The 25528-nt window shown below is 39.7% G+C and overlaps 1 protein-coding gene across 1 annotated transcript in view; it reads right to left on the reverse strand.

The window, feature by feature from the left end:
* The window catches only part of antxr2a (ANTXR cell adhesion molecule 2a), a 64937-nt gene that overhangs the window by 17269 nt on the left and 22140 nt on the right, over positions 1 to 25528 (reverse strand). The window contains exons 12-16 of the mRNA XM_036598049.1: positions 25247 to 25342; positions 19066 to 19110; positions 18813 to 18908; positions 16638 to 16805; positions 15456 to 15536 (exon numbers count right to left, since the gene is read on the reverse strand). Coding sequence (XP_036453942.1) covers positions 15456 to 15536; positions 16638 to 16805; positions 18813 to 18908; positions 19066 to 19110; positions 25247 to 25342 — 486 coding nt within the window. The remainder of the gene's footprint in view (positions 1 to 15455; positions 15537 to 16637; positions 16806 to 18812; positions 18909 to 19065; positions 19111 to 25246; positions 25343 to 25528) is intronic.

Raw genomic sequence — 25528 nt, forward strand, 5'->3', positions numbered from 1 at the left:
AAAAAAATTACTGCTATTGTGATAATTTACACCAATTTGTCACAATATGCTAGTCTAAGTACATCATATGTAAAAAAAAAACACTGACCAACTGCATGTTTCATTAAAAAGAATGTGTAATCAGTCCTAATTGGATTAAGTGAAATGCAGTGTGGGAAACGTGAAATAAAAATTTTTGTATTCATTGTTTTTGATAGTATTTTTCTAAACTGATGGTGCATTCTGTCTGTTCCTACTTTTCAAACACCAGAAAAAAAACTAAATCATGCAAATACCGTAAAAAAATGTCTAAGTACCACAGAGTAAAACTGTGCCACTCCTAACTATAGTTATTTTTCACATGTTTATTCACAGAGGATTCTGTTACCAAAGTATCTCCAGCCTTCATAGCTCACTGCAGGCCACAGCAAACATGGCATGAGCCCCACAGCCTCAGAAGGCAGCCAGTCTGTATTCAGCTATGCAGATGTCATGATAATGAGGTGCTTCCTCAGACTGGCCTTACTATGACTGCAAATGTCTCTATCTGTGCATCTGTGTGTGTGAGAGCGTGCATGCCTGTGTGTGTGTGTTTTCTTCTCCTCAAACCAAACACAGGCAGTGGCTTCAGACTCAGATCTCCCAGTCACTCTCTTTAAATGCAATTTGCAAATACTATTTATTCCGCTAAGGGCAAATGACAAGGGGGTGGGGGGTGAGGGCCTTCGCTCGCAGCTTTGATGCCCCCATTCAGTGACAGTATGCGTATATGTGTGTGTATGCGCATGTGTGTGTGTGTTTGCAAACGAGGAGAGCGTGATTCTGTGAGTGCGAGTATGTGTGTATGTGTGTGAGCCAGGGGGAGGGGCGCCTATTAAATGGAGGATGACAGGGAGTAATTATTCTAATGCGCTACATCCCAGACTAAAGCGGAGTGGCTGGGCCGAGGTGTCAGCTGCGAGTCATTAGGGCTGACACGCGCTGGATGCTGGCGAGGCAGCTGTCTCCCTCCCAGGTGGGTTGACCCGCACCGCTGCACAAGTCTAAGTCTACAGTAAGTCACTGGCTAATGTACACACTGTTATTAAGTCTCGTCATGCCTTTTTGAGGACAGAACATTGCAACACCACTAAAAAAAACAGGCCGGTACTTTCCCCATGTTACTCATGATAAAAGCCAGAAGCTGAAACTGGAACATACTTTTACATTCCAACCCTTAAATGGCTGTTATTGCCATAGTTGCAAACAAAAAACATGAATAACGAGAAAAAAATACAAAAAAAACAGTTTTGTCCTTCCCAAAACTGGATCACACTACTGTCTTATCTTTTAAGATGACTCATGAATAACAATAAAAAGAAAATTCTTTACAAAAACTGTAACGCTCGTGCTCAAACCCCTACTGATAACTTTCAGAAAAGACGACTGGATAACTATCATTTTTTAGTAAAATTAACTAAAATAGGAGAAAAAATTGAAGAAAAGGATGAAAATGATACGAAGAATTTACCGCTTTTACCTTCCATTTTATATGTATGCCCTCTGACACACTATCCGGAACTCCTACTCCGGTTTTGAGCTGCTGTAGCAGCATAAGAAGCAGTACCATTTGTGAATTATATGGTTTAATGCTGTGGTTTAATGTGTCTTTGTAAAGTCTTTTCACACTGAGTTGATTTTTATGGATATAGTGCACTGAAACCTTAACATCAAGCCCAATCCTTCTTGTTTTTAAAACATTGAGAACACTGGAAGAAGAAGCAGAGGAATAGGTAATGGATTAATCAAGAACTGACAGCAAAAAAAGTTTTCATTTTTGTTTTAGCTAATGTGACTCAAAGATGCAGATGCTGAGTAACAGCCCATTCTGCTAAGAGAGTTGACTCACTTGAGCTGCAGCTCTGGAGCATTAAAATGATTGAATAAACAACATAAGGAGCAATGAGCTCTGATATGAAAGACTTAATGTGTACACTTTCAAAACATGACCTGCATTTTCTTCTCTGTAAACTGATAGGGCAACCCTCAGGGATTTCTAGGCCTTCAGAGAAGGCCTAATGTATTCTGGGAATTAAAAATGCATGTCCGTAATTTTTTGTTTAGTTTTAGTGTAATTTATTTAATCGAATCATGCTTGTATCATTCTTAGGTTTTGGAGGAAATAAAAGGGTTAAATTCTTGAAAGCCAAGCGGAAAGTTGGCCAATCAGGAATTGTCTTTCCTCTGTGGTATTTAGGTAGACATAGCCAAGTAAGCCCCCTTATAGGTTCGGACTTCAAGAATTAAAGAGAAGGCCTGTCGTTAGTTTAACTATCAGCATGCTTATGAAGTGACAGAGGAATAAACCAATCACAAATTGATTTCCAATAGGAGGGACCAATTTGTGAGAAAAAGGTCACTCTATGAAAAGTTCTAAGCATCTGCATATGTGCCAAGAAGCAAAGTTCATACAGGGAAGCCAGTCACGGTCATCCTCTGTTTCTGACCAAAATCAGACAAACACACCGTTATTGAAAAAAGAAAGTTGTCCAGTTGGGGTAAGATGGGTGTTAATTACTTTGTTGCTCTTCATGTTCTTTAAAAAACAGGTTTCTCAGTGCAAGATGTCAAAGCACCATATTTGAAAAAGATTGCTGGGCAGTACGTTTTATGCATAATTCTTTCTTTTTCTCCACCTCAGTATCATTTCCTATCATTTCAAATCAGGAATGATGCGCAATAACTTAATTCCTCCGCTGGTTTTTAGTGTTTTATTTTACAGTGCGCAGGTTTTGGGTGCTCGCTGCAGATGCTTCCTCTCTTTGATCCCCTGCCAATGAACCAGCTTCTCTGAACGCAATATAAAACCTGACACCGTCATAACATTTGGCTAGTTTTGTGTTGTAGAAGGGCTTAATTTTGTCTTCATCTTTATCCAACAGCTAAGTGACGGTAATGAAAACTGTTTTTTTTGCACGCGTGCCAGGTCCGTTATATTTTCATTTAATGGCCTCAACAGTGCGTTTCATTACACTCCGGGAAAATCCCCAGGTTCTTCTCAGATGGCCTCATTAGGGTTGGCCTCGTAAAAGCATTTTTTTGGTTTATTACAAAATGTAAGGTGCAGTGTTTTGGGCAGTCCTTAAAATGACCCCAAATTTAAATTTTAATGACGTCACTGAATCTTCACTATTTAGCCTCTATGCTAGTGCTTCCAGATTTTTAAACACCTTGACAAATGCTATTTCAAGCATTAAAAAAAACTTATGCACGTCTTCGTGCCCTTCATCTGATATTACTGTGAGTAACCCTTTAAGGCTGATGCAAAAAAAAAGCAACAATTTCTTCCGTTTTATCTGCTCTTCTGTGTTAATGTGATTTCTCAGTGCCATTGTTGCATTTATTTGATATGTAAAGAACTAAAAAATGATCTAACAAAGCCAAAAACAACTGAAGAGCAATATAACTCTAATAAGTGCTTGCCGATCCAAACCGTACTCTAAATAAGCTTGCGTTGTCACACAGAAAACATCTTAATGCGTCCAAAGGAAGTCTTGTGCATCTTTTATACAGTGACAGAACATGGTAGCACACACAGTACTAAGTCTTAGGCACCTAAATAATTTGTTCAAAAACTATTTTGCCAATAAGTGTGTTTGTGCTTGTAAAAACACCACATATAATTAGAATAAATGCAAATAAACATCACCCAGTAAAACCTAACAAGAATTTATTATTCTAAAAAAAAGGTATTTGATGTCTTGTGGGCTGGTTAGAAGAACAAAGTTTGGTTCCAGATGTCTCCTGGATGCTCAAAACTCATTTTGGACTTTCAACTGACTTTAATTTTAGACTAAAACTTAAAGACCATATGGCCTAATTATCTTTCATTTATTAAAATAAATGATTGAACATTTCATTATGTTGCCACCAAAACAAGCATAACACTACAGAAACTCTTGTGACAGCTCCTCCCAATAGAAGATACCCTATAAATTATGCTTTTATATATATTTAGCTTATCACTATCTCAATTAATGCCTTGGTTTTAAACAGATTATAATATAATTCTGGTAAATATCTATGCTGTGAATGCTTAATTGTTTATGTTTTTTACTGAGGGACTGCAGTTTGAACTAATTTGGTTGAATATTCCATACATAACATCACTACTTATTGTATTAATATTGTTTGTAGTTATTATAATATTTGTATTTTTTATGAGCAAATAAACACTTTGACAAATAGATAAACAGCTTTTTAAATGTAAGTTTCTCAGGTGCCTAAAACTTTTGCACAGTACTGTAAAAAGCTGCTGTTCTACATGCCGATACTTTTCACTATGGCCAACATGGATCGTAACTCCTCTGGTGGAAGATATGCTTAAGAGACCATCGCTTAATTCTCAGAGTGGATCGGCAGCAAGACGCTCAGTACAATAGCGATAAAAACCCTGCAAACTGACCAAGCATTACGCTCTTCCACCCACTGCCATCATGTCCACCACTACACTCTACCATGTGACACACTTTCTAGCGTGAAAGGCTGCTGCCCCTTCTGCTGCTAGTCATTAGGACTGGTGGAATTCAACACACACCCAAACACATGCTCAGTGCACACACACTCCAGTCTAAGGTCTCTGTGTCCCCTGACTCCACGCCTTCATTAACAGTAGTTTGCATCAGGGCCTGCTGAAAGCGTCACATGTCATCAGCAGCTTCATCCTTTATCGCTTCCTTCGGTATAGACAGAGTAACCTTCAGAAACCTGCTGGCTGCAGTTTTATGTCTTAATTAGTGCTAATGTCAGTCGCGGAGAGTTTCTCTCATCTTAATTTGAGAAGACAGAGTGGTGCAGAATAAGGTTCTAGTTCATAAATGGTGGCCAATGTGCTGCGATGTTTATTTCATGATGACTGAAGCGGATCAGCGCAATAAAATCTCTACTGTATTACCGTACTGCATTAGCATAACATTTCAGAAATTCCAAAACATAAGCAGTTTTGAAACTTTGTAGGACAAACTACAAGTGTTTTTTTTAACAAAAGCTCAACAAAAAATGTTGGACGGTTTAAAACTGGAAGGACGAAATCATTTCTTTTTGTTTGCTGAGTGTAGGGTTAGGTTCAAGCTTATTACATATATGTATACTTCGCAGGTACTTATATACAGTGCTGTGTAAAAAAAAAAAAGACACCACCCTTCATGTATCCAGTCAAAAAGCCATTAAGTCAGTTTTTTTAGCATCAGGAAAAAAGCAGAAAACATATATTTTACGGAAACTTTCACAGAAACCTCAACAACTAAATATATTTTTCTAGCATTTAGTGTGTCCACTCTTTGCCTTTAGTACAGCTTCTGTTCTTTTCAAGAGACCTGCTTTTCAAAGAAATCTGCAGGGATGTTTTTCCACACCTCCAAATTCAGTCACAGATGTTGCTTGCATTTTCTTGGGACTCAAGTAATCCCAAACACTCTGAAAACTCCAGTAGCTTCTTTGTTTAATTTGTAAATTTTCTTCTTTTTCGTCTATTTCCTTTTTTTTAGGAATGACCATTTTCTCAGGAACAGCTACACATCCTTTCAGACCTGCAGAGTTGTCTTCTCACAGTGGAAGGATGGACAGAAACACTTGTGGATTTTTTCCGATCTGAAGTAAGAAAGGAGCTTGATTTTCTCTCTCAAAGATAAGAGCTTTAAACATTATGGTGACCCTTTGGTGGTCCATCAGGTTGTTAATATTTTATATGAATTATCTTTTGATTATAAGTTTGATTAAACTTCTGTTTTTGCATGTATGTTCCTTTGACTTTCCACTTCCTTATGCAGGTGGATTATTTTAGATCTAATCTTTTTATAAATATCTCTTGAAAATAAATAATACAAACTTATTGACTGTTTGACTGGAAATCAAATTAATGAAGAGTGGTCTCTGACTTTTGCACATAATGCATTTGGGACATACACATAACCCCATGTCCTGGTGCTGTATAAAAGAAAATGTGTGCATATGTGTGTGCAAGTGTAAGTCTGTTTTAGATGCTGGAAGGGTAAAAGACTCAACAGCTTCTGATATCTAGACGTTCGGGCCATCTGATGGGTTAAAACTAATAAGACCACACGAACGGGTCTGCATCTGTGCACACAAGAGTGGGATTCAGAACTACTTAGATGCATTTGTTTTGAGACCCACAGATACAAAGCCAGACGACTGTGATAAAAACAAAATAAGGTAAACAATGCCGTTTTATCCAGATTGCCATCTTCTTTTCCCCCATTTCAAGGCAGAATGTCAGCAAATTGCTCTTTTCTCATCACAGACCTGAAGTTCTTTGTCCATCAAACCGAAGTATTTAGCTCATTAATGATATATGGGATGGCATGACCTATAACTCATTAAGGCTGACATCATCATTAAGGTTATTATGTTAGATTATAAACTGTTACCATTAGCATCACAGCCATCCGTTATGATGATGAATGGCATATTGATTGAAATTCACGTCTCTTTCCGTGCATATCGTATTATTCCAGGTCAGTGTGCGGGAAATCTAAAAGGACAGTGGGGAGCTTTTGTGTTTTGGTACCTTTCCTCCAGAGATCATGTTCAACTGCCAGTGCAAAACAAAGGAATAAACCAAATTTTTTCAATAGCTGTACAATAATTGTCACATCTGTATTTGTTTTCACAATGAATAATGAACCACAAGTTATTACTTATTTATGGCAGCTTTAACCATGAATGATGCTCAGATGATAAAATGTTAAAAGATACTCCAAAACATAAACGGTCACTTTGCCAGAATTTGCTTGGGAAAGAATACAATTAGGTAAATAAGAAGGTTTATTTAGAATAATCACCAGTGACTATGCAAAGGTATAAATATGTGATAAATGTACAATCCATAACATACTTAACTGTCCAAATAACATTGATGCCTCAACCCAGATCTGTACAAATCTAACTTTTTGTCTTTAAGAGCCAGATCCATGGCACAATTCTGTTGTTAAATATGTGGTGGTGGTGGTGGTGGTGTGGGGGGTGGCGGGGGGTTGCGACATGCAGCCAGCCACCAAGTGTTGATAGTGGCAAATATTGTGCTCACACCACATTTAAAGCAGCAACAGTAATGCTTTTATGAGCACAATTAATTACTGTCAAATTCAGATTATAAAAAGCATTTAATTTCAGTTCATCCGCCAGTTTAAAATAAAAAAAAGGTCTCGGCGATTTGCATAACAAAGCTAATTAGCATAATCAAGCTGATTGAGCCACAGTACGTGGTGCTGGAAGGGTTGAAAATGTGCTGTTGTTAACTGAAATTAATATAGAAAGCTATATGTTATCGCAAAGAAACTATAAAAAAATATTAGTTTCCTGGTTTTAGTGGTTATATAATCTTCTTATGATATTAAATGTCAATCTTCTTATGACAGTAAACATACTTTTTATCTGCTCTACAATGTTATATTGTTATATACAATTATATAATTTTATCATGGTATGTCTTGTTTTGTCGCTGATTTCAGGTAATTTGACAATTATTAGTCTATCAATACCAAGTGATATTAACATACTGAGGCCTTAAAAGTAAATGCAATTAATTTATTGCAAGTATTCTTTTATTTTCATTATTGTTCATAACTGCTTATTTTTATTAAACTACATTATAATTACAGAAGTCTTGTCTGATTGCAATGCTTCACTCTGACACAAAAATGTATATCAATATATTGCAATATATAAAAAAATAACAAATACACCACACATTAATAAACAGCCTCAAAATATCACATTATATAGTCTAATTCTGTACTTCTATAGAGCAGAAAAAAAAACCCGAAGGTTCTCGGTTTCATCACTTTAAAATTCAAATTGATCAGACGAGGGTAGAAGAGCATTATAATACATTACTCATTCCCAGTGTGATTTCCATGTAGGTCCGTCACACATGGAGACAGAAATGCGTGCGACAAAGCGGCCCTCGGAAAAGCTGACATTAACAATAATGCTAGTTAATTACAGCCAAGATCCCTGCTCTCATTGTGAGGGGCTTTTTGATTTTAATATGCGATGAAGAAACGGTGCGGACGGTGACACGGCTATGGTGGTGGCCAGTATGAAAAACCCACATCAACTCTGATTCAATCAAGGCAGCCAGGGGAAGCACACAGGACCATGAGAGTAGCCTGCTCAAACGAGCAGGTACCAGCCCACCCAACTAATCACACGGCCTTGTCAAAAGCATCTCTAACACAATAACAGCTCTAGAGCTGAAATGTTTGACTTCAAAAATAAAAACAGCCTGCAAACACTTGCAGCAATGAAATATGATTGTCAACGGATTGAAATTCAGATCAAGAGTTTAAATCCGCAGGACGACAAAGCCTTTTGGGTAAAAAGCAGCTAAACAGGAATCTTAAAAAAGAAGATTACTGGCATAAAGGAACCATATAAAGATGGCATCCAAAAAAATGCTTATTGTCAGATGTCAATGTTGGGGTACGATTTATCTGTTTTCAATATGTCAGATTAATAAGAGTAGAGTTGAGTTTCTAAAGCACATGGAAATCTACCATAAGCCTCCAAGGCCGAAAACCGAGCACTTAAGGTTAATGTACAAAAAGACAAACGTGATGGCCCTATATAATACGTCAAATGCTCTGCATTTAAATGTTACTGGCCTAAAAGTCTGATATCAGCAGTTCCTCTACAAGCCCGCCCACATTGCTTGGATCCCACCAGCCTCAGACCACCATCAGACCCTTTTTTTTTCTCTATTTGGCTCTCTCAACAATCCCTTCCTCTAGGCGTCACCCCTCCAAAACCCTCACTGGGGTCCCCCACCTAATCCTGTTACCAGCAGGCCTGGCTGCTTGTGGAGCCTGTACAGCTTAATGCAGCAGACATTAGCCAATTCGAGACCAGCCGCACGGACATCTGCCCTACTTTTCTGCACTTCACATACCCAAATATTGAGAAAAATAATGGGGGGGGCGGGTGTGGCTGGATTGCTAATCTGGTTCAAAGAGCAAGAGGGGCCATTTCAGGAAATCAGCGGGACCCTGCCGCCGTTAAAGCTGTCACTTCTCCTCTGGGGCGGCGGCGGCTGAATGGAGCTGTCAGCCTCTTGTTAGGGGGGAACAGGAGCGTCCGCTGATAGCCGCTAATGAGGAGGCAGGGAGGCAGGAGGCGCGCACCGGTCAGCAGCGGTCAACCCGGTCAGCAACTATTGTCCCTGCTAAGCTCCCTCCTGCGCACCCAACATGATCCCACAATAATAGTATTCGCACACCGGCTACTTAAAGACAATAAAAGGCCAGGGAGGGCGTGCGGAGGTTGACACAGAGACACAGAAAGGTGCAAAAGTCAAACTTGCGTAATTGTGTTTGCGCTTTGTTGGCCACTTCAATTCTCCCCATGTGCAAACAAGGGCTTTCTTCTGCTGGGAACGCTTCATTATTTGTGATGCTCTGGATTTAATTCCAATTACCCTGTTAATTAGAAATCCCATGCTCTCTGATCTAGGGTGAGTTTCAACTTAATACCGTTTTGCCAGATTTTTTTTGTTGAACACTAAAGATTGCATTTAATGCGCCAAGACATTTAGCACTGTGGCTGTCTTCAAACAATACATATTCAGTAATATATTCACCAACAATCATTATTCTCTGTTATACTGCTGTTCACTGTTTTTGTTTTTGCTTATTTTTTATTGTAAATACCCATCACGTTGTCCAATTTAATCAGTACATTGATGGTTAATCATTTGCATGACAAAGGCTATAATGGGATACTGAAAATAATCTGAAACTAATTAAACAATTTCATTAATGTATTCACCCCAAACAATGCAGACAGACCCTAGGAATTCTAAACAACACTATACAGTGTGAGTACACAGAGCCCATACTACTGACATAAGGCACTTTCACCTTTGTAAGTCACAGTTATCATTGATGATAAGCAAAGCATAGTGTAATACAACTTTAATTATCTCTATCTCATATTTCAATCGTTACCATCTTTGAACGTAGGTTTTATTCTGATTTACATTAATTAATTAAAAATGAATATTTTAGCAGGAAAAAAACATCTATTGCATGTTTTGTAATGTGTTTGTCATTTGTTGACATCAAAACAAACAGAAAAAAATGTCAGAAGTGCCGACTCGAAGCTGTTGACACAGAATATAAATTGAATGTAAATGTAATTCACCGCATAACTATAATATGCATGTTTGTAATTAAATATGTAATCACATAATTGCCTTTTAAAAAGTATAGCAAGCTGAAAGTAATAACTCTCGACGTGTAAGGGTTAATGACTGTAAAACGAGACCACGCTGGTCTGTAAACTCTATTTGCCGTACTAAGCCGCAGCAGCTCGGCTCCGCTCATTAGGCCGCTTCCTCCGATGAAGCTGCCAGCCCCAGTTCATACTGCTCTGGCTAGTTCATTAGGACCTGAGTCCTCTCACTCATTTGGCTCTTGGGTGGGGGGAGAGTGTAGGGCAGGGGGGGCGAGCAAACAGTCCAGTGTTGTCAGTGAGCGATGATGCCGCCGCTTTCGCCCCTGATCCAGGCTCTTAAACGCTGCCACGGCTAAATCTGGCCATGTGTGTCTGCGACCTGAGGGACTGGGCCTGCCAGCCCAGCGACTTAATCTCTCCCTCTCCGCTCTCTTCGCTACCCTCCTCCGCCCAAATGCTCTTTGCTTCTGCCAGCGCAGCCGTTCTTGCTTCCTCTTCCACCCCCCTCCTCTGTCCACCCCCTCCTCTAATGGCATTCTTCAAGAGCCGGGCCCTGTCGCACTGCCCGCTCCCAGTCGCTTAATTAAAAAGCTCCCGCCGCACTGTTTACGTGACCGATGGCTGTTAAATTAAGACACACTGGGCTGCGGGGGTACCGACCTGCGAGTCGTGATGCGAGGGTGAGGCCTTGGAATCATGAGCCGAAAAGATCCCTTTTGTGAGTTTCTACTGTTATGAAATAAACTCTACCTCGTTAAAGCGATGCCTTTAAGAGGCTAGCAGTCTGGCAAGTGCTTATAAGATGTGTTATACAGAGGTTGATTTTAATAGGGCTTAATATATGCAGGGGCTAAAGCAACATTTATATGTCTTGAACAAAAGGGTAAAATACCGTCAGGGGTGAGAAAGTGATTTGTTCACGCTCTGACTGCGAATTCAGGGTACATGCCAAGCCTTCCTTGGGTGTAAAGGAATCAAATATACACAATTTACCCCAAATGTAGTCAATTTGCCAAGAGATGCTTAGTGTCAGAAGTTTGTTTCCTTAGTTTTGCACTGAAACTGAGCAGCTAATGTAGCTGACAAGCAACGGAAGCTTAGCACCACCACAAACTGCATGCCTACATCATCCCACATGCCCCAAACCACGCTGAGGTGTTGCTCAGGCTCAAGTATATTAGTATCACTATACTATAATACTATGTAACATACTGTTATATATACCTAACTGACAAAAGTATGGACAAAATTCAGGGTTCAAAATTAGTGCTACTGTTTTTAGCTTTGTAATGTACTTTTTTAAACAAGAATGCTGTTGTCTTTTCTAACTAAGGAACCACATTAACACATTCATTATAGATTGTTTAACAACTCAATGTAGTTTGATTAAAGTGTACAATGATTCAGACATACAGTTTGCACAATGCTAACTGGTAGCTATAAGCTTCCTTTGCTTATTAGCAACATTAGCCTCATAGCTAGTGAAAACCAAAGAAGCAAACTTTGGACACCAAATGTCTTGGCTTGTTGCGGTAAGGGGTAAATTGAGTAAATGTAATTTTGACCACTATTTCTTTAAGGGAACATGCACTAAAAAAGCATAAATGTTGTAGGTAACACAAGTGCAGAGGAGAAGCAGGAATATAAGCTTTATTTCCTCAATAGTGATAGCCTGCTGAGATACTTCTTGGAAATAAATACTCTCAAGCCAGCTTCAGCATAATCTCCATCAGTTATACTCATTACCCCCACACAGCCCACTCCACCACCCCTCCCTAAGAGGAGCTAAAAAGCACCGGCGTTCTTACACACACACACACACACACACACACACACACACACACAGTCAAATTAGCAACTCTCTTCTCCAGGTCCATGTGCCTTGACTTTGTCTTTGTGCAGCAGATCGGCAGGGTTAATGTATGTTAATGTATCATTTATAAAGGAGCTTGTTAGTGTGTTTTGCAGGCTGCTGCTTTGTAAAACAATTGCGAGCCCCGCCGAGCCAGGCGGTTGGTTGGAGGCGGGTGAGAAAGGCAGGCGGCCGTTCAAAAGAGCTCCCCGCCCGTAATAGGGCCAGCCCTCCACAAGGCTGCCACCTTCTCATACCTGCTGTCCCTGGCCGCCTTTTTCCGGAAACTCAACGGCAGATGTTGCGGAGCTAAGTTGGGCTCTGAAGTGCCTCTCCGGCTCCCCAGTCTCCCCCGACAACACAGTCAAACCGCATTAGATCTCTTTATTTGCGCCCCAGGCAAGTTCGGCAGTGCAGCTGTGTCCACCCCTGCCTCTACCTTTGGTGTTGGAGCCCCTCAGGCGGTAAATGTGAGACCAGAAAGTGTTCGGGCTGCCTCGGAAAAAAAAAGCTACATCTGCTGACAATCCAGCAGTCTTGGCTGCAGGCGGAGTTGGGGGAGAAGGGGAGGGGGGTTGAGTGAAGCAGGGGAGGTGGTGGGTTGGGGGGGTACGGACCCCAGGGTCCGGGAGCTGAACAGATGTCTGCGACAACCTGCTTCCTTACACCTGTACGAGTCCTTGTAACCCAGCAATCCGCTGCTGAAAAATTCATGACCCTGGAGGGTTCCTGTCGGCCATCAAAGCCCCCTGCTCTCTCCACACGGGCCCACCCTGCCTCTGCTCCTGGCTCCGGCGGGGGACTCCTCAGGCTTTGATAGCTCATGCCTGGGCCCAGTGCACCTGATCAAGGGCTTGAAAGTCGAGCTGTGGCCTGACTGAAGCGTGCCAGGGACTTGCTTCAAGTCTTCCAATGGTTTCCGGTCCCTCCTCCCTTCCCCGCCTCTCAGGTTTGCTTGGAGTTATTGGGTTTTCAGTACTTTGTTCAGAGAAAAAAAGTGAACATGACTGGAATATTTCCACTGAACAAAAAGAACAATTAACACGGAAGATAGAGGGTGATATTTGGACGGGAATCCTGCGGGGCTCACAGGACCCAGAGGAGTTGCCTTCGTAGAAACAACAGGGAAATCGTATCCCCTCCCACGGGATATGAGGGTGGAGGAGTACAAATCAACGGGAGCAAGCATAAGAGGATTGAATTTGAAATGTGGTGGCCAGAAATGGGCAAGGAAAACAATGAATGTAAGACTGTATAGCACAGCAAGTCCACAAAAATGTTTATGCTTTAACAAGGCTCACTCCTTAGCACAGGATGCACTTGTTGATTACTGCCTTATACTAGAGATACTAGCCCGACCATTACAATAAGAGTGCCTCAGGTCCCAACTATCATTAGCTTCCCCAAAATACCTGACAGTACGATTTCACTGAAGGACTGATGTAGTTCCTGTCTGAAAGGTTGCAGGTACCATGCAAGCAAAAAAAAGTAAATCATGCTTTGCCATGTCTCTATGGCTTTATCTGCTCTAACAAACATACTGACAACAAGCACTTTTTTCCAAATGGCAGGACTGATTCCACTGCTGTCCCTCTCCTGTTTGTCCAGGTAATACCGATACCTGCAAACTGAGGCTAACTGGTTATATGTTTGTTCTCTAAAGTTAACACACTACTTCGGAAATAATAAGACTTTCCTCTTTCTGTTCTTCTTCCTCTTTTTGTTTCTTCCTCTATTTATAGCACCAATTGCACATTGTTTTCTTTTTAATTTTGAACTTCCTATTATTGTCAACCTTGTAAGACATAAGACTAATAATATAATGTATCATTATTATCTTGTTACTGTAAAATAATAAGCCCAATTCAGAGTGCTCACACTTTGTTTAGTTTTGCTATTACAGTATTTTCAGTATTATTGTTGGCTGGCCACATCATACCTAATTGCAGAGTTTTTCCCTCCATTTGTTACACTACAAGGGCCTCTCCAAGAGCATGTAATATGTAACAAAAGACTAACGTAGAAAAGTAGATAAGGGGGTGATTGTGCATTCATCAAGCTATCAAACTAAAGAATCTACACTTCCTGACTGTTATCAAAACTGTTAGTGATATCAATATTAATTTCAATCATCTAAAAATCCAACAACTGATATTGGCTGCTATAATTTTATAATGTCAAAAATTAGACAGTTTGTTAAACAGATGACTTATATGATTGCCAGTTATATATGACAATATGACAACAGATCACAAATGTCAGACTTCAACTCACAAAACAAGCCACTTAGAAATAACTTTGTAACATAACAACATAAGAATGTCAGGGAGAAGCAAAATGCTGCCGGTGGTCCTATCACAATTATTACATAATCACCGGATCAAAATTATTTGAGCCGACTGCAATTATTCAAGCTGATTGCAACTATTTTCCACAATTGTTAGCTTTCACAATCATGTGTTTATAACACAACAAACTGACTGCGTGTTTTTATCAATTCTGTTGAGGCAAATACATGAAAGAAAGCGGAATCAGTTACTGAGATGTAATGGGTCTTACAAAAACAAAACAAAAAAAAATTCTAAGTGCTATAACACCTTTAGAGGGGAGTGGAGAGTAACGTTTGTTTATATGAATTCAAGCTGTTTCCCTCATCAGATGAGAACTAGTAAGTATTGACAGCTAGAAAGCAAGATGGCAATTGAACCAGTGTCAGGCTAATTTTAATGTCATTTACAATTATTTATTACACAGTTAATCTCCAGCTAAAACCTCATGATTGTGTGCCATACAAAATAATGCTGAATCACAGAGGTCACTTTTCTATAACATATTTCAGTATGTTCCTCTCATGTAGCTGGCTGGACGTCTATGCCAAGCAGCAGGACTATTAGCCAAATAGTTGTCTCACTTAGAGGACGCTACAAAGAAGTTCAACAATAACTAGTATTTACTAGGCAATATTGAAAACTACAGACAGCTCTTACTGTTCACATGCCACGTCCTAAATTCATCTGTGTCTATGTTTCTCACAAGACTGTGTTGTTTGTATATGTCGTTCAGCAGGCTACAGTTCTAAGCCCTGCAGCATTTTACCATATATGGCTGTGACTGTCATATCCTGCCCTGAGTGTCTGCAGCTGTTTTTTGGTGTGATGCAGTGCATATACACAAACACGCACATGCACAGACACATGGCTTCCTGTGGTTTTGTGCAAAAAAAATACAAATAAAAAAAAAAACAACAAAAAAAAAGACCCTGCTACACTGAATTACTTTGCATATCCCAGACTGCATAATTAGATTTTAATGCTAGTGTGGTAGTTTTAGTACTAATACCATGGCTTCCCTCTTCCTTGTTTATACATAACCTCACTGGGTTTCAGTGGCCTACCTTATCCGCATTAGTTGGCCGCATAAGGGAAACTCGGTCATATTGTCTCCGCAGCAGTGCCCAAAGTGCATCAAGACGACCCTGTATAGTGAGAAGATCAACATCAGTGAGGTTAAACAGTGCTCCCATATTTATATATGAAAAGATTATGCTGCCTGTCAAAAGAGTGGTATGATGCTAAAAGCTAAACATAAATAAAAAAAGAGTAATTAAGACTTTTTAGTCAATAATTTCTATAAATGAATCTATAAGAACTTTCAAACATGTAATTTATGTAGTTATGTGAGAGAAAAACAAAAGTGTGGGCCTGATTTGCAACCAAAATTTTGGGCGAAATCATCAAAAGTGGCACTTTTGGTTTTTAGCCAAAAGAGAAAGAAAGTAAAAACAAATGTAACCGAATAAAGATTAAATATGCCAACACTGAAGGTCAAACTAAGATTTTACATATAATTTATTAGGATTTTACTGTTATTATTTAATGGCAATGAAAATGAGAAATAGCAAATAAAAATGCTATTTTGCTTCGCTCACATGCTGTTCAGCACAGATATGTTCAAACAGTTTGAACAGCAGCAGATCAACAGTGAAACTGAAAGCCAATTTAACTGTTAACATTTTCTGCAAGGTACAGGAGGCAAGAAATCTATAATCAACGTTCAGATAAAGTAATAAGAGGGAGTACAACATTCAAGAACCTCTGCAGAATTGTTACTACTTGAAAATACAACATCCCAGTCGATACACAGAATACAGGAAAACTCTAAAAATGTCAAGTACAGCCTTGAAAGAAGAACTGTTGTTGAAGATGCTGAATGCTGTAGCCTACATACTGTAGTAATTTTAGTACATTTATTTTAAATGAGTTTATTTATGTAAACTCTTTATTTATTGCCAGCTTGTTTCGGTTTTTGGTTTTCAGACAAGGATTTTCATATCATCACTTATAGAAAGCGGATTGGATGCTGCCATTTGTCCCCTTGTTGAGTACTCATCAGAACTTTATAGCTGTTTAAACTAACTTTGTGCCAAAACAATTTAAATATGTGCTTTCAACAACGGTTTTGAAAAAAAAAGGTAGAAAGTAACACTGTAAACCAAACATTACTTGCAAAACAAGGTGAAGGCAAGGTGTCCTCAAACTTTTGATGTGAAACGCAGCTGTGGTGTGAATAAACTCACCTTAATTGGTGTGTACCACTTAGTCTCTGGATGATGGTAGGAGGATGCAGGTGCCGAGGGCTTTTTGATCATAGGCTCTTCCACCTCTTCCGGCATTGACACCACTGCGTTTTTGGCCATCTCCAGTCTCGCCCCCTCCTCTGTGGAGCCCTTTTCACCCCAACGCACCTGGATATTAAAGCAGTCGCCTGGTTATCTCATTTAAAGAGTAAAACTGGTTCAACCTTTATCCTATGATAGTTTATTTTATTGACATCTCTCACAGCTCAAATGACGTACCATGAATGTTAAAACAATCGACTACAGTGACTCCATTTCTGACTTCACGCTGCACCGTATGGCCGCTTTGTCTCAAACATCTTGTGCCTTTAATGCAATTCATCACATCTGTCACTGCTGTAAATCCTCCAGCACGTAAACAGGGGTATAAGTTTAATTAAGACGGTGCGTTTAAGCTGTAGGTTAAGCCACTACAATACAGAACAGCTTTTCTGCATCATCTATGGATATCTTGGGCCGGTAAAGAAAAAAAAAAAGAATAGAACTCTCTCAATGAATAAAACATTTCCCATGCTGCAGATCTCCCTAGATGCATGTCAGTGTGGGCTCTAAGTGGAAAGAAAGGACAGGTTGATGTTAGGCGCACCTCTCCCCAGGTCCACAGAGGAAGCCTCAGAAATGGAGATGGGGCCTGTCTGAGCGAATAAAAGCTCCGGGTGTTAAAGAAAGGGGGAAAAAAGCATCACTCGCTGGCCAGACTCCTGGGAAAAGTTGGAGATGAGGTTTCCCTAAGGTTTTGCCGGCAACCGCGGCGACGCCGCCTCTTCATGGGGCCGTGGAGGAAGGGTAGCGGTGCGTGGAGCAGTGCCACTCCCCTTTGAGCAGGAGACAGCAATGAGCGGTGCATTATGGCTGAACAAAAGGGACTGACAGGATGGGAGTCCATGAGATGAATTCATTAAGGCTAGCACAGCGGATCCTGAGCCTTCATCGTCAGCATGACTTAAGAGAACGGGACGTGGCGGAAGCCGAACTGGCAGGAACCCATCACGTCACAGGCGTCAGTCAAGGTGTTCTAGATCTGAGGAGACTTCTGTTGAAAACTTTCAGAGGGGGGGGTGCAAGGCTTTTCTCTTCTTGACACAAAGAGTACGCTCACTTATATGGATCAAAAGAGAGCAATATGCTTGCATTTTCAGGTTTCTTTTGAAAAACTTACTAGATTTTCTTTTGTGTCCTAAGTTTGCTTCCTCAGCTAGTTCTGCACTGGTGCTACAAGGCTAATATAGCTAACAAAGGGACAAAAGTGTAGACAAAAGCTTCTTTTTCAATACTAAACATGCCCTCGCTAACTTTGACCATCACTCTGAAGTGAGTCACACCTGAATACTGAATTGGCTACTTGCAGCACAATAGGAGGAGAGGACAGTGGATTATTCAGTCAGAGTGCATTCACCCTCGGCTAGGTTAGCCTTAGTGAGCCAATTAGCTAGCCATGCAAACACTGCAATGAACAACGGTTTTGAGAAGTCTAAAGAGAGCACACATCCATTTTATGAATAATTGCTTTGTCTGGTAATAAGCTTTGGTTTAAAGTTGTGGTGTACTGCCTTTTTTTATTGTTGCTAGCTGACTAACCTTTTACTTGCTAATTAGCAAGCTAGCATAGTAAACTGATGAAGTTTTATCAGCTGCAATGTGTAACAAATGGAGTAGTTTGCTACCTAAAACCTAAAAATTTCACACATAGAAAATCTATAGCTATATAGCTTTATGGCTTATAGCTTTGAAATATGAAATATTTAAAAGTATTGTGTTGCTATGGCTTATTTTACAAGCGAATTGAGTCCAGCTGCACTGATTTCCGGGAAAGCTCTGCTGCTGAAGTCAGCGCTTGTTGGGGATTCCCCTGAGGAGAAACAGCAAGGCAAAGTTGGTGGGGTATACGTTTCAATTACTTTTGAGTTATATTAGCTTTGTAGCTCCTGCGATAACCATGGCTGACTGACTACATTTGGGGAAAGGAAAAATACATGCATTATGGCATTGTGAAAACCAAAGGTGGGTTTGAGCAGCATAGTGCTGCAAGACAAAGGCCTCTAAATATTAAAAATGAACGGTCATCAGAGATCTGAGTGCATTGGACAGCCAAAAAGAGAGCTTTTCAGTGTTCACCTCCATGCGTTTGATTCCACCGGCTCCTCTTCCTCCATAATAAGACGCGTCCACAGTTGGCCATTTCTTCTTGGGCAGTGGGTCTTCCTCTGGTTTCTGGAAAATGAGAGCATTAACATTTATTACCGATACACACTCACAAAAACAAGAAAACAACAGCAGATACTACAAATCAACTATTATACAAACTTAATAGAAATCCATAATGCAGGAATGACAAACTTCGTATATTTAGTATATTTATTGTACTCACAGGTGGTGGTGGAGGAGGGCGTTTAGGAGGTGGATCTTTAATGACCTGGTGTACAAAAAAACATTTTGATTATTTTTAAGTAGTGTAAGACATCACATATATATATAGTATATATATATATATATATACACTATATAAAATTTTGACAATGAGCAATGTGTTGCTGTTGTCATCATAACTAAACGGTAAGTTTAATGTACATTTATATAATATTTTCTTCCAAGTAATTATGGACCATTATTATCAGTCTATAAAATAAATAAATTATGGGAAAAAAGGGTGTTAGGAGACTTTGATAATGCAGTGACAACATACATATATTTTTCTTTGTTTGGAGTGTTACTGTCACACATTTTGACACTACGCACATAAAGATACTGTGCAAAAGTCAGAGATCATTAATTTATTTAATTTCCAGGAAATTACACAGCAACCTCAACAGCTAAATGTAATATCTTTTTTTTTAGTGTTTAGTGTGTCCACCCTTTGCCTTTATTACAGCTTCCATTCTTTTTGGGAGACTTGCTTTTAGTTTTTTAAAGAAATCTGCAGGAAAAGTTCAGTCTTAGAAGTTGGTTGCATTTTCTGTTTCTCACGACCCAAAGAAATTGCAAACACCTTAAATGATGTTAAGATCTGGACTCTGGGGTGGTCAGTCCATTGTTCTGAGAATTTGCTTTTCTCAGTAACAGCTTCTTGACAGCTACACATCCTTTCTGACTCATAGTGTTGAGTTGTCTTCTCACAGTGGAAGGATGGACAGAAACACCTGTGGATTTTTTCAGATTTGAAGCAAGTGGAGCTTGATTTTCTTCTCTCTCTCAAAGACGAAAGCTTTAAGTACAGTTTTGATGATCTACCAGGTCCTGTATGAGTCCCATTTTATCTATATCTTTTTTTTGACGTTACCCTTCCTTAGGCATTATCTTAAATCTACTTTCCTCAGAAATATTTCCAGAGAAATGGCCATTTTGACTGGATATTACATAAATGAAGGGTGGTCTCTGACATTCTACTCAGTACTGTATGTATATTTTTTCCTTCCGTGTGAACAGACACTGCCTGAAATTAAGTAATAACTCATCAGCGCTAATAAATGTACTCGGTATGCAGAAGAAACGCTGTTTCTTGGTTTCCGTACACAGACTCCGAGGAGCAGATTTACAATTGAACAACTGGAGCCTGGCACCTCCCTGCACAGTTGATTACAGGGCTCTGCTTGTAAACCAACACAGTGGGCCCCTGGTGCAAAATAAAGAAAAGCTCAAAATCAACTTGTTGACAGGGGAGTCTTTGGGGTGAGCATGGCAGCCCGTTTATCTCTTAATTAATTGGATGAGGTTCAGCGCTCCCCAGCAATCCCCCAATCATAAGTCCTAAGGAGTTAATTAGCTCCAATGATATGCGGAAGGGAGGCTCAGGCTGCGCTCCAGACCCCGTCTGGAAGAGGAGTGCCTTGTCCCCCGGTGGAAGGGAGAGACACGTGTGTACACACACACACACACACACACACACACACACACATACACACACACATCCTGTCAGAATGAACAGAAAAAAAAGTCCTTCTGCAGCACTGTTTGTGACACTATATGTGTCATGGCAAAATCTGACTTAAAAAAAAACGTTTCCAGGATGCGACTTCACTCGCAAACAAGATGTCGTCACTGTAAATGCGCGTGGTAAGCACCAGGGCTGCACTGCTGAAGATTAAGCAAAAGATTTTCTCAGCAGATATGACACCTCTAACCAAAACACTGCTTCTGAATCCTAAGGGAGGATAGCCATGCTACAGAAAAATGGTAAGCTCTTGGACATCATGATCCCTGTCAGTGCTAACAAAATCATCATGTTATTTCTTAGTAATTATTCCTCACTCGTAGCTAATTGAAGCAAGCGTAGGATCAATCAATAGCACGGTTCTAACAACCGTGCAAAACCTGGTGGACCACCAAAACTGTCACCATCAGATAAACAATATTTTAAGCTTTCATCTTTGAGAGAGAGGAGAAATTCAAGCTCCACTCTTGCTTCAGCTTTTAAAAAATCTGTTTGTGTCCATCCTCCCACTGTGTGAAGACAATGCAACACTATGGGTCTAAAAGTGTACGTGTCAAAAAGTCTTTACTGAAAAAAAGAAAAACAGAGGACATTTTGCAAATTAAAACAGAAGAAGTGTTGCAAATCAATAACACTGCGGGGGTTCTCAGAACACTGGACTGACCACCCCAGCGTCCAGACCTCAACATCTTTGAATGTGTTTGTGATTACCTGATCATGGGATTTTGAGAAGCAGACAATGCAACTATTAAAACTATTAAACTAACGTCTAAGGGTTTGGAAGTGTGGAAAAATATTGTTGCAGATTTCTTGATGAAAAAAAATGAAAACCATGAAAACAATGAAAGCAAGTCTCCTTAAAAGACTGAAAGCTGTAATAAAGGCAAAGAGTGGACAAATTGAGCACTGAAAATTTTGATATTATATTTAGTTGTTGAGGCTTCTGTTTAATACGTTTCACCTTTTTCCTGATGCTGAAAAATGAATAACTTGTGTTTTTGAGCAGAAATTAAATAACTGAAGGGTGGTTTCTGACTTTTGCATGAAACTGTATCTGTGTCTGTTACAATATAAAATATGTTCAATATCAGTGCTTTATCTGTAGAATGTTAGGTGAAATTGCAGATTTATGGGACCTCAAAATCATTGGATATAGATATATCAGTCGAGCGCTAACCAATACCACAACTGTGTTTATAAGCAGAAGAGGAGGATATCTTATTATGATCTAAATTTTTCAGAAAAGTGCCTGTTGTACGTACAAAATCACTATGCAGAAAAGAAAACCATGCTTCACATTTTTAGAATGTTTTTGCCATTATTTGAAATAGTGGCAAACAGAAATAGAAGGACAAAGTGTATATATAGAATGTAGATCTAATGTAAATGTAACTAAATAACTAGTAATTAGCATGGCAAATAATAATAATAATAATAATGATAATAATAATAATAATAATAATGATAATAAATACAGGCAGAGCTAGACTTATATGATTAGCCTATTCGCTCATTCTGATCATCTTTCAACTCTTTTCCTTGCGTAGGCACTCGAAAGCAAGAAGCAGGCCTTGTCCAATTACTCAAGAAAGATGGATAGGCCACTGCTTGCAGGTTATGCATTTAGGAAATTAGTTTTCGGAAAACCGCTTCGTAATTATCACATATCATAGGTCGGAACAGCTGTTTCACTCACATTAAAGCACATTGATACCATTACACCACTGTTGTCATTATAATAATGGAAAATGATCAATTAGAGTTAATTAATTGCTCTTTGACTCATAAATGACTGTTGGCAAATCCATGAACGCCTGTCGGTGGGGGCCGTGCATAGCAATGATTAACATATTTTTAGGGAGAACCTTCGGCTAAAGGATTAGCTCTTTTATTGAGTAATTAAGCGGCAGATTTATATTTCCCCGACATATTGTGGGATAAATAAGGCATTACACAAATGACATGCCGGGCTGTTAGGTCTTCAAACTACCTGACGGACAGATGTGGCACAGACACAAACCCTCAGAAACGTGGTTCGGGACGATAAAGTAGTACTGTAATTAAATCCAAAACCACTGAATACTTAGCCATCTGACACTCGCCTGAGCGGCTAAAAGCCACCGCTGGAAAACCGACCAATCGGATGCCGCAGGGGCAACAACCCCATATGGCTTTGGGATAATTGTCCAATTGGAGTTTATAATCTGTCCCGTTTCTCCCTGCTACGGACCATGTTGTGTCAAGCTGTTTCCCAGCTTAAAGCGGTCGCGGATAAATGGCAGGTAGCATATTTGCAAATTAAAATGCATTTCCATTCACATGAAATTAACCTATTTGTGGGAAAACATCCACTTAATAATCCAGGAGGGCACGTTTTGGGGACACAGCAAAATAAACATACATAACTGCAGTTATACAACTGTAGCTCTAAAAAAGTTCTGTAGTTCTAAATCTAATGGTAAATTTTTTGTGCTCTGCACTGAACTGTGAAAAACACGAGCTTTACAAAATACTTAATTGTGCCGCAGTGCAAATGTTAACACTATTTGGCCCTCTACATCCTTTCAAGTCCCAAAATCAAGTCTAACTCACAACACCCACACTCAGCCTCCAACCTGACAGCGCAGTGAATCCAGGAAAAGGAGGGAAAAACGGGAGGAGGCTGGGGGAGGATGGCTCAGCGCTGAATATATCTAACTGCTGAAAAACTGGCATGGGCGAGTTTAAATATTAACAAAGCACACATGGCCCTTCTCTTCTGCCGGAGGTCCCTGATGGAGGGAGGCAGCAGCTCCTCTACCAAGACAAGCAGGGCCTCGTCCAGACATGCTGCAGGGGGTTTACATTTTAATGCCTTTGTTGGTTTTCCAAAATATGCTTCCATCTCATCCTGGACGAGCTCCCGCCAGGTTCTCAAAGAGAGGTGGCGCATATCATTTTGGGGGCCGCCGTGACGGCGATCGCTCTAGTTCCTCTTGCCAGCTTCCAGAAGCGTAGACTTTTTCTAAGCGCGCCATTTGTACATCACTCCCCTGGTTAAGCCTCTGAAGTGTTGCTGCTTTCCTTTCGCTTAAAAGTGGGAGTAAACTTTCCTGTGAGTTTTTGACTTTGAAAACATTTGTATATAGATTATCGTATTATCATACATTAATGCTTAGGAGTCACAGTTATCGCTGGTGATGACAAAAACATGGTGTGTGGTTTGATATTATTTATTTCCTCACTCACACCTCACTGAAACAAGTGGAAAAAAATGTGCTGAAAATTCAGCTTCTAACTTTTCAATCTAAATCAGATGTGCACCGATCATGATATGAAGTATGATTTTGACTGCTTTACAGCCAAGTTGGCCAATAGGCAATTTTTTTTTTAACCTAAAACTCACACTGTGTGGACTAAAACAATGCATGAGCATATTGGTACATTTCCAGTACTTTCTATTAGCCAACGTTGCAACACAAATAACATTATTTGCTTTTAAATGCACCAAACTAGCATTTCAAATTACTAAATGAAAAAACAGCTGCCTATTTAAATAACATGAATCAAATACTACATAAAACATCACAGGCAACTTACCTGGCTCAAAATATTTACACCATAAATCAGAACATAGATCGGCCAAAATCAATACATTATAATAAACTGGAAGGTGGCCGACCGCATGTTTGGAACAAAAATCTGATTTGAATCATGCTCACTTAATTGATCCCAGATTTTTTTTATGCGAACTTGATGAAAAGTTATGGCCATACTTTGTGGAAAGAAAGATCATCCTTTACATCATTGGTTCTCAAATTGGTCCTCAAGGACCCCCAGACAGTCCAGCTTTTTGCTCCAACCCAGCTCGCAACATACAGGAATAGAGAAAAAAAATGTGGACAGTCTGTGGGTCCCTGAAGACGGGTTTGAGAACCGCTACTTTACATTTTTCCATGTTTTTGTCATCTTCTGACTTTGAAACAAATGAAAATAAGTGAAAACTCAAACATGTCAATACAAAATATAAGTATAGTCCTAACTATGTAATTAATTATGTGATCATAGTTAAACAGTTTGGCAAACTATGTAATTAATTATAAAATGACATTAAATAATGTCACAAAACAACAATAACATATTTTGCTGAAAAGCAGTGTAGCTCAGCATTGTTGCAGCACATGGTTTTTGTGGTTTCATGTACAAAACAGCCTTGTATTTCTCCCCATGAACTTTGTTTGACTTCATCAAAAAGAAGTGCAGGATGTGGCAAGGCTGCCTGCTTTGCATTGCTCCTCCTCCCTGCAAAACTCTGATGTTGGACAATATCCCCTCATTTTACCACACATAAGCTTCAGATAAGAGTACACAGACTGTAAAATAGGCCCCAAATTCACCCAACTGTCTCAATAACTGCAGTATTTCACATCTGGAAAAGTATCAGCAGGGAAGCACTTAATTAAAAGAACACTGATCTGATTTTAATATCAAAAGATGATGTACAACGAGAAAGACAATACGAGTAGAGAGAGATTGCACTGGAAAAGTATGTTTCAAACTGTCAGGGGGAAGGAGGTGGGGTGGTGGGGTTTGGAAGGTGATGCAGAGAAGAAAGATGTTCATGCAATGGTTTAACACTCACCACGGTGCAGCAGAGAGGCCAGAACCACCACATAAGAGCCAAAGCCAGAAGCAGTAACAGTACCAGGAACACAATGCCCACCACTGAACCATCTGACTGATAAAAGATAAAACTCATTTCAGTCACTTTTCATCTGATTTTCTGTGCAGTATCACTGTCCTTAGAAAGCATATGCTACACCAGAAATACTTTTTGATATCAAAATGACTGATGATTGCAAAAAACTACAATAAAATGGAAAAAGGAAAAGAGGCAAAAGGAAATATAACAAAAAGATGATAT

This window comes from Colossoma macropomum, unplaced genomic scaffold (assembly GCF_904425465.1).
Source record: "Colossoma macropomum unplaced genomic scaffold, Colossoma_macropomum, whole genome shotgun sequence".
Taxonomy (NCBI): domain Eukaryota; kingdom Metazoa; phylum Chordata; class Actinopteri; order Characiformes; family Serrasalmidae; genus Colossoma; species Colossoma macropomum.